This window comes from Lemur catta, chromosome 4, assembly GCF_020740605.2.
Source record: "Lemur catta isolate mLemCat1 chromosome 4, mLemCat1.pri, whole genome shotgun sequence".
NCBI classification, from domain to species: Eukaryota; Metazoa; Chordata; class Mammalia; order Primates; family Lemuridae; genus Lemur; species Lemur catta.
This window is the reverse complement of record NC_059131.1, coordinates 43965303-43983965: the sequence shown is the minus strand read 5'-3', so window position 1 is coordinate 43983965 and position 18663 is coordinate 43965303. Positions and strand designations below refer to the sequence as shown.

The following is an 18663-nucleotide window of genomic DNA, read 5'->3' as shown; positions in this document are numbered from 1 at the left end:
TCATTCTACCTATGCATCTACATGTCCTGTATGTTGTGTCCTCTGCTCTTCATTGTTCTCCTTCAGGGACCCATTCTCACAGAGTTTTCACCCTCCGAAACATTGTCAGTTAATGTGGCAGAGTGAAAGTAACATGGCAAATCATGCTCCAACAGTTGAAGTCTTCTTCCTGGAAAGACATACATCAAATTTGCTTGCATTTTGAAGACTAAAGCAAGACACAGGTTTTAACTTAAAGGAAGTGGAAAGAAGAGCACTGGCAAAACTGGTAAACACTTAAAGATCACCACAAAAACTAACAATCCACAGTCTATAATCTCTTTCAGAATTGAAGACAGTAAGGAAGAATGAATTACATTTTTATTTGAATGAGTCCAGGACTCATAAATTGGTATTTAAGGACAAAATCCAGAACAGTCCTGTCTATTAGTTTGCAACACATTTTTATGATGATGGAAATGTTCTGTGCGTATGCTGTTCAGTGTGGTAGCCACTACCAACATGGGGCTCTTGAGCTCGTGAAACATGGCTAGTGTAAATATAGGTAGCCAAAAGTGATTATTGTATCTCAAGAGTTCAGATTTAGAAGCAAATCCATGTTTTTGGAGAAAATAGTTTTCATCTGTTCTCAGGTTTGTCCTAGGAAAGCATCCAACTTGTGCTTTTTTCCATTTCAGGTTTTCCTTTTTTGTGGGCAAAAAATTTCCCAATGATCTGGGACTATTGGCCCCATCTTCAAAATAATCAGAAATACACTGAGATGGTTCTTTGAGAGCAATTACTGCCATAGAACTGTACTCTGGAGAACCCCACAGATTTCATGGGAGGGCGAATGGGTATGAGTCTCTTCAGAACATTTCCTGTAATTTCAACTTATAAGGTAGACAATAGGCCTCACTGATAGACCAGAGATCATTTACTTTGCTGTTTTCCCTAAACTACTGATATGGAAGTGCCCACTTCACATCTTTATGTTAGACAGCTAATAGCTATCTTAAACTCAACGTATTCTAAAACTGTGATTTCCCCCACCCCCAAATTTGGAGTCATTTCTAAATCCAATTTCTCTCTCACATCTAAACCTCAATCCATTATAAACAAATGTCATTCCTCAAAATACATACAAATCCAAGTCCTCATCACTCCCTTCGCTGCTGCTCCCCTAAATTACATGATGATCCCCTTTCTCCTGAATTGCTGTGGTGCTGGTTAATAGAACCCTTACTCTTAATGGTCTCCCTGTCTCCTCATTGTCTTTTTCCCAACAAAAACAAAACTAATCCTTTTAAAACACAAGACAAATTCCATCACTCCCCTTCCTAATTCCCTGCAGTGGTCCCCAACCTTTTTGGCACCAGGCACCTGTTTGGTTTCATGGAGGATAATTTTTCCACAGACGGGGGGTGGGGGGGTGGGAGTGGGGAGTGATAAGTGATGGGAAGGGGCTGTAAAGACAGAGGAAGCTTCCCTCGTTCCCCTGCCACTCCCCAACCCCTACTGTGCTACATGGTTCCTAATATGCCACCAAACAGACTGGGGGTTGGGGACTGCAGCTCTAAAGGTCTCTAAGGCCCTTATCATCTGGCTCGTGGCTACTCTCTCACCTTATCTAAATAAGTTTCCCCGTTCTTCCTTGAACATACCAAATAGCTTCCCACCTCAGGCCTTTGTGCTTCCTGTTCTTTCTGTCCTGAACACTTTCCCCTCAAGATCTGTAGGGCACACTTCCTCTTTTTATTCAAGATGGACACGCTTGAAGCTCTGAAGAGGGGGCGGGCAATATATGTAACTTAAACATTTGAACCCCCATAATATGCTGAAAAAAAAAAAGCATCTCTTCAGAGAGGCGTTTCCTAACCATATTGTCTAACATCATAGCCTCCTCTCATTCTCTGTCATCTCACCTTGGTATATTTTTCTATTAATTTCTACCTGACTTTATATTCTCCATTGTTTAGATTTTTCTTTTGTTTGTTTTAATCAATTGTCTTTTCCCATTGGAATGTAAGCACCATAAGGCCAGGCATTTTATCTTATTATTTATTGCTCTATCCTCATTTCCTAAAATACGGTTGGGAACAGAGTAAAGGCTAAGAATATATTTGGTGAGTGCATGAATGGATTTCTGAATAATTATGCAAGTATTAAATATACTCTTTATAAAAGAATTTTGAAATTTGGCAGTAAATTACCTTAGTTGGAGTCCATTAACAGATCATTAGTTCCCTGCTTGTCTGGTAATACCTAAGGCAATTAATTACAAATAGAAGATAAATTCATTTTATGTGTAATGTTTTTTTGAATCATGCTTTTTTCATTTTGAAAAATGAATACAAAGGGTTATGGTTTTTAGACTAAGTCAATTTCTAGCAGACTTTCTTACTATGGGTTTGTTTTTCAAGTGGTCAACCAATTATTTAGAAGTTCACATTCCATTTGAAAAGTTACTTTACAAAAGGCATTTAACAATTTTAAGTAATGAACAATAGATAATACGTGGGCAACTAACAAGAAAAGTTTTAATTACCTGGGTTATTATGTTCTGATCCCAGAATGCTTTACAGTCTTTATCTAATAAAGCTTTAGTAACCGATTACCAGGGAAAGCAATTGCAGCATTCCATACTGTCATGGCTGTTTAGTGCATCTTGTTGTTTAAGCAGGAAGAATGCCTTCCAGGATCTGCAAGGCCCTTTAGAGACTGTACAGTCTGAGTGTTCACCTGGCTTTTTATTAATAAAATGATCTAAGACAGTTCTCTTCCATGCAATTAAATAAATTGGATTCCCCAACGTCTTCTTTTTCCATTGATCTAGCTCCTCTTACTTCATCTTGTTTTTCCTATTTCTCATTTCTGACACCTGTTTCTGAGCAACGACTCTGAGGCTGCTCTTGCCAGATCCAAAGCTCTTCTGCTCAGGCTCCTTCCTTTAAATAACTGAGTGCCTTATCTAGAAATTCTACTTCCAGCCTCTCTCAGACTGCAACTGTCATATATCCTCTTCTTTAAAATTGGCCTTCATAATTCATGGGTTTTAGCTTTGTAATGCTAAAATTATACTGTTTCAAGGAAAATTCCCTGGGTCTATCTCTTTATTTTATTATATTTTCTGGCTATTGAATCACATAAAAGAAGCTCTATTCTTACTGAGACAAACCGGAGAGGATACATGTATTGATAGAAAACCTTATCTTAATTAATCCCCTCAGATTTGAGTATTTCCCATTTCTCAGAAAAAGAAACTGAGGTTCAAAGAAATTAAATGATTTCTCCCAGTTTTACTAAAATAATAGCAAACGGAGTTAGGGTTCAATACAAGTTTTTGTAAATGTTATTATAAATTCCCAGCTATTTTTGCTATGTTTTTGATGTAAAATAAATGTATTTAAGAAGCAAATTCTAACATGCAATAAATGGACAAAAAAAAAGAAAAGAAAAAAGAAAAACAGATCCAAATATATAAAAACCTTTTATTAGACCTTAAAACTTATTCTAAAGCCTTAAAATTAAATTCTGCTTTCAATGTTTCAGGAAGCAGCCTTTGGCATTACATCATTATTCTTTCTAAATTTAACTAATTTAAAGGTGACGTGAATAAAATATTCATTAAAACTATAGTAGTCATTTATCTATGACCTTTAACAAAGCTGCTATTAACTTTCAATTGACTCACAGTTGTAGATTGAACCTTACCTAATAAAGTATCCATTCCTTTCTAAACTTTCCTGGTAGGTTTTGATTTACATCTAAAAACTGCCTATAAATACTGTACCTTAGCCAACTCCATGCTTCCTACTTCTTATTTCTTAAATCACTGCAATGCTTCAAGCCAATATTATTCCTAGTATTTTAATAAAAAGAATCTCCATTAAGTACATTTGAAGCCTTCTATTTTAATTAATGATTTCTTTAATCTAGTTTTCCTTATAGGGAATTGCAATGCCAAGTGGTGTTTAAAGGATTCAAGAATGTTCCCAGGTGAACTAATTATGCCCTTTTATTTCCATAACTGTTGTAGTAGAACCTTCCGAGGAATCTTTCTGATGGATCTGTGTCCCTTGCCTCTTCCCCAAACCTCATGCCTGATATTTTACGTGCACAAGATATAAATGTATACTTACTGCAGAGTTAAATACTCATCATCTATCTGAATGTAATCGCCTAAATATCCAAAGCCTAATTTATTTGAAATTATGTTTTAGTACATAATAATTAAACATGCAGAAGAGCCAAGATATAACAGCAAACATAGAATTATAAATCCTTTTGCTCTGGGTAGTTGCCACTCTCCATGTTTTTCTACCTTGCTTTGCTCCCTGATCAGAATAACCTGGTATCCACTCCAGCAGTGGCTTCCCATGTCCTCTAACCTCGGGTTGGGTTTAGTTGATGGGGGATGGGAGGTGAGGAAGGAGATTCACCTCAGGGTGTTCTGGGTATTTATTTCCCTTGGTTTCTCCCTACAGAGTTGTCTTGGGTTGGTTGTGACCCTTACTCTAGAATCGATCTTCTTTGTATCTCTTTCTTCTTCTGGTTCTGGTAATGGTTTCTTTCTCTCTTTGTTTCTTTAGCTCTAAGAAGTTATAACAGTTTCATAGCTGCTAATCTCAGCTTACTACACTCTCTCTTCTGGTTCTCCTACACTTTCAGAGAATTGCCTTTATAAATAACTCTTCCTTGATTTACTATAATTTAAGTGTACCATTTATTCCCTTTTGGGATCCTGACTGTTACAGACACTTTGAAGCCTAGAATTTTTTTTTAACTATATGTAATTGTACTTTCCTGGAATTCAGGAGCCGTGATTTTTTCACTAAAAACAGTACTAAATTTGGTCCAGATTTAATAGACATCAAGTAACTTCAAAGTATTTCTTTTTGGATAGTTTTATACTTCCAAATTCATATTTCTCATGTTATTGTGATGTTTCAAGTCAGTCTTAATCCTGAAATATATATTTCAGAAGTAGCACCATATTATTAAAATATTTAAACCACTCCATTTTATTCAACATCTTTTAAAATTCACCTTTATTTTGGCATTACTGAAAAAAATAAATGAGTAAATGTGGTATTTTGTTAATTTCATTTAATTTTAAACAAATTTTATATGATTTTAAACAAATGACAGGCATACATTAGTTGTGATACAATACAAGGAATTAGAAGCAATGTGGAATCTCAGGTTGTATCCTGAGTTATTGGCTTAGTGTGCATTTTCTGACAATCAAAATATTATATTTAAGTTCCTTAGAGGCCTGTTTTTAAAGTAAGTGAATGATGATAACTTCAGGGACTTCCACTTTAGGCATACCTATGTTTGTGATAGATAATGCTTCCCCTGAAATTAGCTAGGAAAATGGGTGAAATGCAATAACCATCTACTTGGAAGTGGTGGAGAGCTATTCAGGTTAAGATCCTGGAGAGGAAAGAATCACAGAGAGAAAGGTTAGAAGCCAGGAGACAATGAGATGATACCTATAAAGTACTGAAATAATGTAATTGTTAATATAACTGTCATTATAGATACAGTGAAAACATTCTTCAAAAGTTATGGTGAGATAAAGACGTGCTCAGACAAAGAAAAACTGATAGAAGTTTTTTACCAGCAAAACAATACTAAAAGAAATACTAAAGGGAGATTTTTCAGGCTAAAGGAAAGTGATACCAGAGGGAAACCCAAAAATTTAAAGAGAAAAGAAGAACAAAAGAAGGATTATATATATTTGTTCATTATGTATATTTATGTAAGTAAATATAAATATTAAGTGTACAAAACAAAAATATTTTTTATGTAGTATAAATTATATGTAGAAACAAATGCATGACAACACATTGGAATAAAAGTATTTTGGGTTTATAATGTTGTCTGAGAAGTGATTAAAATATTAAATGTGTGCTAATTAAAATTTCAGAGTGATAACTAAAAGAAAAGAAAATAATATATAAGAAACCAGCACCAGAGGAACAAAAATGGGGGAGGAGATTTAATTAACCCAAAAATATGACAAGAAAAGAAGAAAAACATTTTTGGGGCATGTTGCCGAAGGTATGGGTATTCTACTGTCTTTTTCCATATTTCAATTGGATCTTTCTTAGCATCGAACAGTGACTTTAAAATGTCATCTACTGAGAGCTCAACTCCATTCCATCTGTAGTTCTTTAGGTGCCTTGATGATATCAAGTAGGTGGGGCTGAAATGCTAATTTGAGTATGATGTCATGATTCTCAAAGTCAGTGAACTTTTTATTGTACTCTCCAATTAATAGGCCTATAACAGCTGCATACTCTTCAAATGATTCATGTATATCATATGGCAAATCCACAACATGAGTACCTCATCATTCAACTTTAGTATGTCATGAAACTGATGATGTGTGTTGCATTTCCACAAATATAGTTAATAATACTTATAACTTATTGCAAAGTGTCACTAAAAATAGTAGCTTTAGCACAGAGATTTTGCTGACGCAAGATACAATGAAAAGAAATGAGAGCATCTGGATCTGCTAATACTTTTTTTATACATGAAATAAACCCTTCATGTTTTCCTGTCATGGAAGGTGCACTGCCTATACACACACTCACCAAATTTACCAAATTCAGTCCAACTGCATGACATTTATCTTGAAAGTTATTGAAGATATCCATTCCCTGTGTTCTGTTCATAATAGTGCCCAAAGCAAGTAACTCTTTGTAGCAAAGAAAATTTTCTATTATGACTAGAATGAAGTATAAAACCTGTGCCAAGTCAGTAGTATCAGTTGATTTACCTAAAGCAATTGAATGAGATATGTACATATATGTATATGTACATATATTTGAATTATTGCAGAAATTAAGTTGAATGCTAATTCATGCTGATGATCAGTTATGGTTCTTTTTGAAAGAGGAAGTTATTTGTACTCTGAAATGTTATCAGGGTCTAAGCATCCTACAACTTCAGCAATGCATTATTTCACAATTTCTACATCACTGAATGGCCTCCCTTTCTTCCCCAAGTATATAAGCTACTTTATAAGTTGCTTCAGTGGCATTGTTTCCAGGTCTTATTGCTTCTTGAAAGAATTGTCTTTGCTTTTGCTTTTCGTCTTTCAATTTCTGCAGTAAGACCTTTCATTGCCTCTCCCTCTAATTTTAAATATGTGTGATTGTTATGACTATTATAATACTGATGAGTATTGAATTTCTTTAATGTTGATATTGCAGTATCACAAAGCAAGCAAATCATCTTATCTTTAGCAGAAACAAGATAATTTTGCAGCTCCCAATCCTCATTAAAAAATCTGTTTTCCTCCTTCAGCCTTCTCTTGGTCTTCTTTGACATGATTGGCTGTTAAGCAGACAGAAATAATGTCAAGCTGTGCAACTATTCACAAATTCCACTTCAAACAAACACAGTGCACTATTGTCAAAAGATAATAACGGGCTGTCATACTCGACCCCCACAAATCTCACCAACCCGCCTCATGCGTTAGTGGTGTCAGGGGAAGTTAGAACTAAATCATGTCAATTTAGCCCTTTATGGCTTATAATGTTCTAATTGTCCCAGTCAATCTGGGAGGATTATTTCATCGAAACTTATTTTATTCTTTGGTGTTTTAAATATATTCATTTTAAAAATAAAAATATAAAAGATGAACAAAAAATGTGTTAATAAAAATAAAAGTATTCTGTAAAATTTGGATTCAGTCAAAAGTCATACTTAAGGACCTAGAAGAAGGCCACATATGGCCCTAAGGCTGCCAGTTCCCCACCCCTGATTTAGAGTAACTAGAATTTTCTTACATTACTGGTGAGATACAAATGGCAAATGCTCTCTTGAAATCACTCTTATAACCAGCTGTAAATTGAGCAGTATATACCAAAATTTACCATGTGTGTGCTTTGACACATCAATTCCACTCCTAGATGTATACCTAAAGGAAATATCTATAATTGTTCATCAAGACCTTTAAAAGAATGTTCATAGTAATACTATTAATAATAGGCAAATATAGGAAGTAGATCAGGTATCAATCAACAGTAAAATTAAATAACTTATTTGCATACATTGTGGTATATTTTTATGCTAGATTATTATAAAGCAATAAGAATAAGAATGAAGGATGTATTACTGCATATATGTTGTTGAGTGCTATAAGTTAGGAAAGTGATTACTTTTAGAGGGTGTAGTGACTGAGAGACAATAGAAAGCAAGGCTTTCTGAGATGCTGCTAATGTTCTTTTTCTTGGATTTAAAGCTGGTTACAGTGGATTAATAATTAGTGAGCTGGGATGTATGCTATACTTTAACCAAAAGTTTTACTTAAAAAGAATTGTATTATTTTTAGAAAAATGTTAGCACCCTGACTCCTCTGTTTTAATAGAAAAACAAAACAAAAACAAGAAATAAGAGAATATTACGTATTCTGAGTTACTGGTCATCATGAGTAGGCGTGGCGAAGTTAGCTAGGTGATATAAACAGCATCGGTACATTGTCTGCATTAAACAGACAATCGTTTAGTCAAACACAATTGGTACTTGAGGTGCTGCTGTCAGAGGTAGGACTTTGGTTCTTTAAATAGCTTATCCCCAAAGGCTTTGGGATTTGGGAGAACATAGTTATTTTTCCATTACCTTCTCCTTCACTGCATTTTTCTTTCTTTTTACCTGAAGGAGCAGTTCAGGAAAAATGTGAGAAACTTGGAGGTCATTTCAGAAACCAGTCTCCCTCCTTGCTTTCCCTTCTCTAGTCTCCGTTTTCTGAAAGCAGGATTGTTCCTTTTTGGAGTTTTGGGATAAAGTGTAGGATTGGAGTATTTTAACAATTCATCAAGAATGAATATACTTTTAAAACAATTATCTTGTGACCCAAAGCTTAGCAGTGGGCTAATGTCCACTAACAGTTAACAAATGGACTATACTGATAACTCAAGAAGTGTGAGCATTTCTCAGCCATTTGGGACCACATATTTCTTGGAGTCATAGCATTGCTATTAGGGGTTTGCTTTCAGGCAACTCTGCCTGAGGTCATGTAAATTCACAAAAGACGCTTCATTTATGAATCATCAGAAAACTGAGAGATTCTGGTTCCGTACAGCTGAGACGTTTTCAGTGACAACTGCAAAAAGCTTTCTAAATGTTTTTCTGCTTCCATTCTTGCCACCCTCTGCCCCCACAGTCTGCTGTTAATGCAGCAGCCACAGAGATTTTTTACTGCTGTGCACACAACTCTCTAATAGTTTTCAAACAAATTTATAATCTGACAATGTTACCATACCTATAAAACCCTAGTGCTTTAGACAGTGGTGTTTTGTTAAATGCTAAGAGTCCTGATCTGTAGCATTTACTGATTTCCATGTTGTAAATGTTCCCACCATGACTAATTCTAAGCTACCAAAGTTTTAACAAAAGGGTCACAAAATTCCTAAAAATTTAACATTAAGTCTGTGTAACTCTATTTAAGCTGGCTCCAGCACACCACTAGATCTTGGCCACCTCTCTGCTCTAATTTCATTCCATCTCTCCCTTTGATTTCCACTTTCTAGGCTTCTTGCTTTTCTCCTCTTACTGTCTAGTACTTACCCTGCCTTTTTCTTCCCATAATTTTTGACTTTTTGATATTAGAATGTAAGCTTTGTGGAGGCAGGTATTATATTCCAGAATCTGGAAGGGTATCCAGAGCTGTGGGCCAAAGATGCACTTTCCCATATGCTCAGCAAGGGTGGCTACTGTGTCACGCATCAGTCTTTGTAGTTACATGCATCACTGGGAGAGAAAATCCCAATACAATATTAGTGAATAGGGGAGATTAATTTTTCCCAAACAATTTTTTTGGACCATAGTTCTTGTATTATAATTCTAAAGAATGAATAGCTTTGAAATGTTTCCAACTGAGCTTAACCTGTTAAAAACTAATAAGAGAGATAAATGAGAGGGGATACTCGCTGATTAATCAAAATGAAGGAGAAGCAGATATTTTACCTTGTCTTAAGGTAGATTATCCTCTTAACCGGTGAATTCAGAATTTTTATGCCATTAGTTACTTTGGCTATGGTGGTCCTAATACATTGATAAAGGAAAAAGACTGACCTCACAGCCATGAATTGCCCGTGTTGAGTGTATATGTACAGTTAGAAGGACATCCTTCAGCCAAATATATTTGACTAAGTCGTTAGGGAGTTAGGGCCCCTGTGTCATTTGTCAGAGGGCACAGATGAGAGGGAGAAAGAGAAAGAGAGGACAAAAGAGAAATACTTTCATCTTTGTATGTTTAGAAGCAGTTTTTACACAGGAAAATTATTTATGGAATACAAGTTTAATCCTTTAGAAATAATACAGTGTCTTTAAGGAATATAGGTAATACCCATTTTTTTAAGATTCCACTGAAGTGTTCAATGATTTAGGACCAAAGGAAAAAATTTCTCTATTTCTCCTTATCTTATGATGTAAGAACCACTAATAATTAGTTCCAGAAACAGGCAAAAATGATGTAAAGTAGATATGAGTTGGGAATAACACCACCTGTCTCTTTCCTTGCAGGTAATGGTTGCTATGTAATCCATTCATATCACCCAACAAGACATCCAGGCTAAGATGTAAAGCTTATCTTTTCTTCACCAGATCCTCAATGCTAAGCCTTGAAATTGAGGAATGTATTCTCATGTGCAAAATAGGAAGTTCTAATTTAATCCCCTAACATTTACAAAAAGCTAAAATGGAGAAATTGATCTTATCTGAGCAGATATACTGTCCTTCTGTATTGCATATTTCAAAATAGCTAAAAGAGAGAATTTTAAATGTTCCCAACACAGATAATTGATAAATATTTGAGGTGATAGTTTATGCTAATTCACCTAATTTGATCATTCCACAATGTATATAGATATCAAAACATCACCCTGTACCTGATAAATATGTATAATTATTATGTGTTAATTAAAAATAAAATAAAACTTACCTGTCTCTGCTTTTAGAGTCCCTGCTTTCTATTGAAGTTCCTGGGTACAAGGTATCGGTAAACTGCCAGTATTCATGCCATCCTACTAAACAGGGACAACATACTATGTGTCCTCAGCCTATAGAAAACTAGTATTTTCTCTCCTTCTTTCCTCTTCTGCCCTCTTATTCTCCATTTTTCCTTGTAGTCTAAACTGTCTAGTGTCTTGCCCACAGTTTACTCAAAGCGAGAATGTTTCTCCTTTGTCTCTTAGCTCTGCACATTATAAGCAAAAGAGTTGGGAATGAGCTTCCAAGTTTTGTACATTTTCAGAATAGGATTCCTCACTCTCATAAGCATACTGACTTTTATAATTTCTAAGTCACAGTCTCCAAGGTAGGTTCTTGTGGCAGCCACCTGGAGGTTTATAACCATATGAACTTGGCTATATCTAAACTGATTAAACCCTGTAAGGAGACCCAAATACCATCTAAACAAGCAGTTTAGGAGAGAATTATTAATACATAGACAGAAAGAGGCTCCATTGGCCTGAGATAGTCCCTTTTCTCACTCTTGTGAGTACTCACATGTTCTCTTCCCTGGGACATCTGTTTTCCAGAAATCCTAATACTCGTCTGGTTGGAATCACCAGGATCACACTGGTCAATACTCTCTGTGGCTCTTCAGTAGCCCCTGTGGGATATTTCCTGGTCCTGTGTCACTCCCCTAGAAAAGGAAAATGCATCTTACCTTTTCCTCATAGTTTATTTTTCCAGCCTGCCCTGACTTCAGAGTCACTTCCTTTACTTTGACTCTTTGATTTCTTTAATGGCTGGTTTGTAAAACAAAAGGGACCCAGCTGAATGCATTCTCTTTTTGGTCTGATTTTAATCAATCATTGGTCTGACCAGATATTTGTTATGTTAGCATCTCAGCTTATGTCTTAGTACATTGGGTTGCTGTAACAAAAGTAACTTAGACTGGGTAACTTATAATCAATAGAAATTTATTGCTCACAGTTCTGGAAGCTGGGAAGTCCAAGATCAGGGCACCAGCCAATTCAGTTTCCGGTGAGGGCTCTTTCTCTGCTTCAAAAGTGGTGAATTCTACCTGTGTCCTCACATGGTGAATGGAATAAATGAGCTCTCTTGAGCCTCTTTTATGAGGGAATTAATCTTATTTATGAGGGCCCTGCCTTCATGACCCAATCACCTTCCAGAGGACCCAGCTCACAACACCACTGTACTGAAGATTAAGATATGAATTTGAAGGGGGACACAAACATCGAGACCATAGCAACTTAGTCCATGTAGTCCCACATGGCTTTAATGATATTGCTCTACATCTCATTTACTGCTAAACCATGTTCCCTATCTCAATCTTTTTTTTTGAGACTCCTACTGAGTCTCTATTTTTTCTCAGAAGGATATAAAACTCTCGTTTATATAAAACAAAAGTAATGGGTACGCCTTAACCCTAATAAATGACCACTTTCTACTTGAATTATCAGTTTTGTCCACCTCTCCAGATTTACTTCAATGACTTCTAACTCCCAAGTAAAAATAGGAGGAGGTCTGAAACTATTATAAAGTTCCTTAAATATATCCTTATATATAATATTTTAAAGTTAAAAGAGTAAAATGCCATTAAAATATAATATTCAGAGTGCTACATACTGCGTCTGCGCACGGGCTACGGCCTTTTCTCCCCGCTAGCGCTGCTGGGCCTGCAAGTCCGTGTGGAGCCGCGAATGCGGGTCTCTATTCGGCAGGATGGGGTTTGTTAAAGTTGTTAAGAATAAGGCCTACTTTAAGAGATACCAAGTGAAGTTCAGAAGAAGACGAGAGGGTAAAACTGATCACTATGCTCGGAAACGCTTGGTGATACAGGATAAAAATAAGTACAGTACACCCAAATACAGAATGATAGTTTGTGTAACTAACAGAGATATCATTTGTCAGATTGCTTATGCCCGTATAGAAGGGGATATGATAGTCTGCGCACCTTATACACACGAACTACCAAAATATGGTGTGAAGGTTGGCCTGACAAATTATGCTGCAGCATATTGTACTGGCCTGCTGCTGGCCCACAGGCTTCTCAATAGGTTTGGCATGGACAAGATCTATGAAGGCCAAGTGGAAGTAACAGGAGACGAATACAATGTGGAAAGCATTGACGGCCAGCCTGGTGCTTGTATGTGCTATTTGGATGCAGGCCTTGCCAGAACTACCACTGGCAATAAAGTTTTTGGGGCCCTGAAGGGAGCTGTGGATGGAGGCTTGTCCATCCCTCACAGTGCTAAAAGATTCCCTGGTTATGATTCTGAAAGCAAGAAATTTAATGCTGAAGTACATCGGAAGCACATCAGGGGTCAGAATGTTGCAGATTATATGCGTTATCTAATGGAAGAAGATGAAGATGCAGATGCTTACAAGAAACAGTTCTCTCAATACATAAAGAACAACGTTACTCCAGACATGGAGGAGATGTATAAGAAAGCCCATGCTGCTATACGAGATAATCCAGTCTATGAGAAGAAGCCTAAGAAAGAAGTTAAGAAGAAGAGATGGAACCGTCCCAAAATGTCCCTTGCCCAGAAGAAAGATCGGGTAGCTCAAAAGAAGGCAAGCTTCCTCAGAGCTCAGGAACGGGCAGCTGAAAGCTAAACCAAACAGCAATTTTTTATGAGAAATTTTCAAATACAGACAATAAACTTAATGAATAAGCAAAAACAAAAAATACATATATAATATTCAGTGCTGGCAAAGGTATAATGAAACAGATAAATTTATACTCTGATGATGACAGTGTAAATTAATACAAATCCTTGTAAAGAGATTTGACAATGTATATTATAACTTGTAAACATTTAATTTTTTCACCTAATGAGGTAATTAGACTTGCTTGTATAATTTATTGACAAGTACTATTGGCAGTTTTGTTTAAAACTGCAAACACCCTGGAAACAAATAGAGGTTGAATATCAAAGCTATAATGCTTTAGCATAATGATATATAGCCAATTAAAACATGTTTGCAAAAACTTTTAATGACATGGAAGATAAGTTTTATAAACAACATAGGGTATGAATCAATATAAATACATAAGCTATATTCAACTAGGGTCACCCTATCCCTCACAGATCCCATTGAACTTGACCTGAACCTTGTGTCCCTGGCCCTGTGGGAGTCCAGAAGCTTTCTGCTTGTTGGCTTTATACGAGAGTCCTCACTCTACTTCCTCATGCTCATTTTCAATAGTATTCCTCTTTTACTTTGAATCTCCTGGACTCAGATCATAATACCTTCTTTAGTTGCCACAAGAATTGTATTCACAGCAAATATTTGTGTTTTCTGACAGTCTATGCTTAAGACTTAGGTAGGTAGGAATGGGGAGTAGATTGTTATTGGACAGGAGAAATTATAGGGAGGATTACAAATTGCAATATAATGTTCTGCCATCTCCTGGGTCCATTGTCACTTTCTCTTCCTCCTTTTTTGCTCCCACTTCTCACTTTAAAAAAAGAAAGAAAAGAAAAAAAAAAGAATCCTTCCTTAGTCCCATGCAGGGTTAATCTGGCCATAGTCAGGCTCTTTTACCCCCAGTTGGATATAAGGATTTTCTTCTCAATAAATGCAGTCTGTGCCTAAAAACTTTTCTGATCTAAAATTTTTCTCTATTGAATTACTTTGTTGTTCAATTCCTATTTAGTCAAAATAACAGATATATTTCTCTATATTTAGCTCTCTAGTTGTCTATTCCTCCTTTCCTAAGACACTTTGTGCTTTTATTTGTTAACACAATTTGTAGTTGATCTAACCTGCTGGACAAATGTTCCCTTCCTTTCTACTGTTTTATCTTTGTATTCACTCCCTCTAGAAGGAAGATGTCCATAGGGAAAAAGACTGTTCTTTGATTAAGGGTGTAGAGGTTGTTATAAACCCACCTGAGTGTCTCCAAAATATTTTAAAATTCCACTTGTTAGAAAAAAATTATACGTACATAAATAAGGTACTGTAAGGAAACACATCAAGATAGTAGCAGTGGCTATTAGTGATTAATATAATCATTAGTGAATTTTATGTTTTATTTATTATACTCTGCAAATATATCTAATTTCAATTAAAGAAGAAATTCTTAACTACATAAGATGAAGAATATTTTATCATAGGGTCATACACAGAATGTTAGATCATAAATAAATATACTAATATTCTGATGGTTATGAAGAGTAATCGTGTATGCACTTTTAAATTCAGAAGTATAATTCCTCAAAAATAAGTATTTATTCTCTTGAAACATAAGAACCTTGAATAAGCATAAAGAATAAAGAAAAAAAAATCTCTTAAGCTCCAAACACCTTGGTATATTCCAAGATGGAATGCAAATAGCAAAGTAAGTTCCAAGGTAATTTTTACATTCTCAAGTAAATGTATTACTTTCTTGATCTTTCTGTTATGAAATCTTTCTGTAGCTGAATATCTTATAGACTTATGCTAAGCTTTCAGCTGCTCTGCTCTGGTGCCATAATGTTTGCAAGTCTTTTCTAAGTCAAACCACCTATATTATGCTATATCACTGCACATTAGGTGTCATTAAATATCTATTTCATTTATCACAAATTTTGACATATCTGCCTTAAATCAAAGACCTGTTTAAAATTGCTCAATACGGGGCTGTCACTTAGTATTAGACCAAGGAAAAGATGATAAGCTAGCATGTAAAGACCTTAAAAAACAATTTTCATCTGTTGCTAAGAAAATAAAAATTGGCTTTCATGTTGTGAATTTTGATGGAAAAAAAGAAATTATGTGGACTTTGTCTCAGAAAGATATATATAGAAGTAGAGGGCTCATTCCTACTTTTTCCTACATGCTGATCATTTGTCAACTCTCCACATCCATCTAAAAATATTTTTTATGAGGTATAGAAATGCTAAATAAACCAAGTATAAATACTCCAATTTAAATTCTTATGCAGGATGCTTGTAGAAAGGAAGGAGGGTGTGTGGTAGAAGAATATAATTAGATGTATCTTGTTTAAATTCTATATTTGCATTCTATATTAATATAGAATTCTATATTAAATTCTATATTTGTTTCATGACAATGGCCAAAAATGGTTAAAAGATTTGTGTAAATTTTTCCACAGGTATTTTAGCTGTCAGGTTGACAACTAGAGGAATGTTATCAACAACTGAAATGTCCTTTATCTTTGATTATCCCATATTAATTTCTTCCAATCCTTCTCCATTTACACAGCCAAAAGAAAAAAAATGACAATTGTTCATTATGACCTCTATACATTAGGCCAGGAGTTCCTACTGTGTGAAACATTCCCCTCAACTTTATTTAAGAAACCTCATTATCTTTCAAGATCTAAAGTCTACATCTTCCCCACATCAGGTGATATCCTGAATTATTTTTATTACTTCTTTGAAGCCCATTTCTTTTTTTTTTGTGTGTGTGTGTGTGTATGTATGTATGTATTAAGTAAATGTGTTTTCATTTCAAAAACTTTGATATTTTTGAAGGTAGGGATTAAACCTACCTTTGCTAGAAAAATAAATATTTCTTTGGTATTTCTATGGTACACTTTAAAACAGGAATGAATATTTAAGATACTTAACCACAGATTCAGCATGGATCCAGACCTCTTAGAACAAATTCTGGCTGCCAATAACCAGTATACTCTTGCTATGTGACCAAGTTAAATATCAGCTCTGCTATATCATACATGTGTATTTTGGGGGTTGAGAAAACAATAAAAACAAAGAACAAAGTAGTAAAGAAATTTCACTAGTGTGTGTCATTAGACTATAATAATTTAATAAATCTTTATGGCTAATAAAGCTAGAAATACATAGACCATATGGCTACTTTCTAACATAGAAGATATTGTCAAGTTTCACAGAAGACAGACCATCTCCATACCGATTATTTGTAAACTGAGTTGGCATCCTGCTTTAACATAAATCAGAGACAATCAGTATATATTTATTTGATTTATCAAAAACAACACATAAGAAATATTTATTGTGTATCTATTTTGCACCAGTGGCAGTGCTAATGGTTAGGAGGGCTATGTGATGTATAATGTATGGTTCAAGTTATTGGCAAATTCCCCCAAGCCATTTCATACTGTTAGAAGCAAGGCAGCCAAAAAGAACACCTGAAGCCAAGGGATACTGTACCTGAGTAATAAATAACCCCATGAACAATTTTATTAGCAAACCAAATGATAGTACAAGTTGTTTTTGATAACTTTTGCTTTTAATTCTTTCTCACATAAAAGTTATACTTGTGCTGTTGGTTCTCCCTCTCTCTCTCTCTCTTTTTACTTTGCTGCAGTGACAATTTATGGATTCAATAATTTTTCACATTCTACTTGAAAAATGTTTCTTTATCTGAAGGTTAACTCCTTTAGGAGTACAAACCTCTAAATTTTCTCTGTTGCTATATTAGTCAGTACAACTAGATTCACTAGACTCATAAATCTGTCAATTTTCTAGTCTATAACAGTGTAATCCCTGAAATCTCATAGATATAAATGGAATTGCTAATTTTCAATAAATCTACAGAAACAGGTAATAGTGTCATGGGCCCCCAGTCCCAATCATTTTAGCTATAATAAATGATACCACAGGGGACTCACTTTGGGTCATAAAATTTACTGATTGAGATATAGATTTTAACCCCTAAAGTATTTTATAACTTTTCCCTTCTTTGCCACTTTAAAGTATGGATTCTAAGAATGATTTCTTGCTTAAAACTAACTGATTTTAGATAGGAAAAAAACAGTTTTTTAAAGTTATTATTCACTGTTGAAGGGAGATAACTAAGTAATATTCTAGAAGTTATTTCAAATATGTACATAGGATGTATATTGGTTACTTAAAAATTACACATTTAGGAAAACATAAGATTATTATTTATATTCATATATTTTTATTAAAAATGCACATTTTACAACAGAAATGGACTTTTCTAATGAATGAACTTATACTTTTAAAACAAATTCTCTATACATTTAAAGATTTTAATTTTTTTAAATTACAAAATATTTTCCTACTGTTCTTTATAAGCAGAGTAATATACTTTTCATTTGATGTTTTTATACTTTTGTTGTAAGAGTTTTATCAGTGTCTAAAACACGTCTATGATAATGATTATTCATCCATATATTAAGATTAACCAAAGATGTATCTTTAGATGTATCTCAAATGATTTTTTCCCCAGCTCTGTATCAAATATGGAATGACCTCTGAAACAATATGCCTATAATCATCTTTTAAACAGACTTAAGGAATTGGTAAAAAATGACATTATCAAGAATACTCTAAAAGCAACATTTCAAAAAACATAATTGTGAAAGGTATGAGTTGAAATTCATGCTAAATGATTGCTTTTACCCTGTAGTATTGAAATCTTTAACATCTTTGAATTTCATGGGATGAACTTTGGGATTTCCTGGGTTAAGCTCAAAGTGGACATGTGACAGGAGGGATGGATTAGCTATATTCTTTGCTATATTTTTATAATCAAAGCCAGAATGAATAGAGCAGTTGAAATGCTAAATCACTATTCTCTCATTTATCTAGTGTTATCAGAAATGCATGTACAATTTTTGATTTGGGTCAAATGATAATGTGCCAGGTACCAGCTACAAAATGCAGATCTTATAACATTTCTGCTGCTTTTGTGGATAGCTCATGGTAATATTCAGACAGCTTCTCTAAC

General features: G+C 34.7%; 1 protein-coding gene across 1 annotated transcript; it reads left to right on the top strand.

Moving 5' to 3' along the window:
• Positions 1-12623: 12623 nt before the first annotated feature.
• Positions 12624-13646, top strand: LOC123636438 (60S ribosomal protein L5-like). The gene has a single exon (XM_045548873.1). It carries the CDS (start codon positions 12694-12696, stop codon positions 13588-13590), a length of 897 nt encoding a protein of 298 aa, XP_045404829.1. The 5' UTR covers positions 12624-12693; the 3' UTR covers positions 13591-13646.
• Positions 13647-18663: the final 5017 nt, after the last annotated feature.

What these genes read in the sequence shown, in the direction of transcription:
- LOC123636438 (XM_045548873.1), top strand. Translation starts at nt 12,694, where the DNA reads ATGGGGTTTGTTAAAGTTGTTAAGAATAAGGCCTACTTTAAGAGATAC.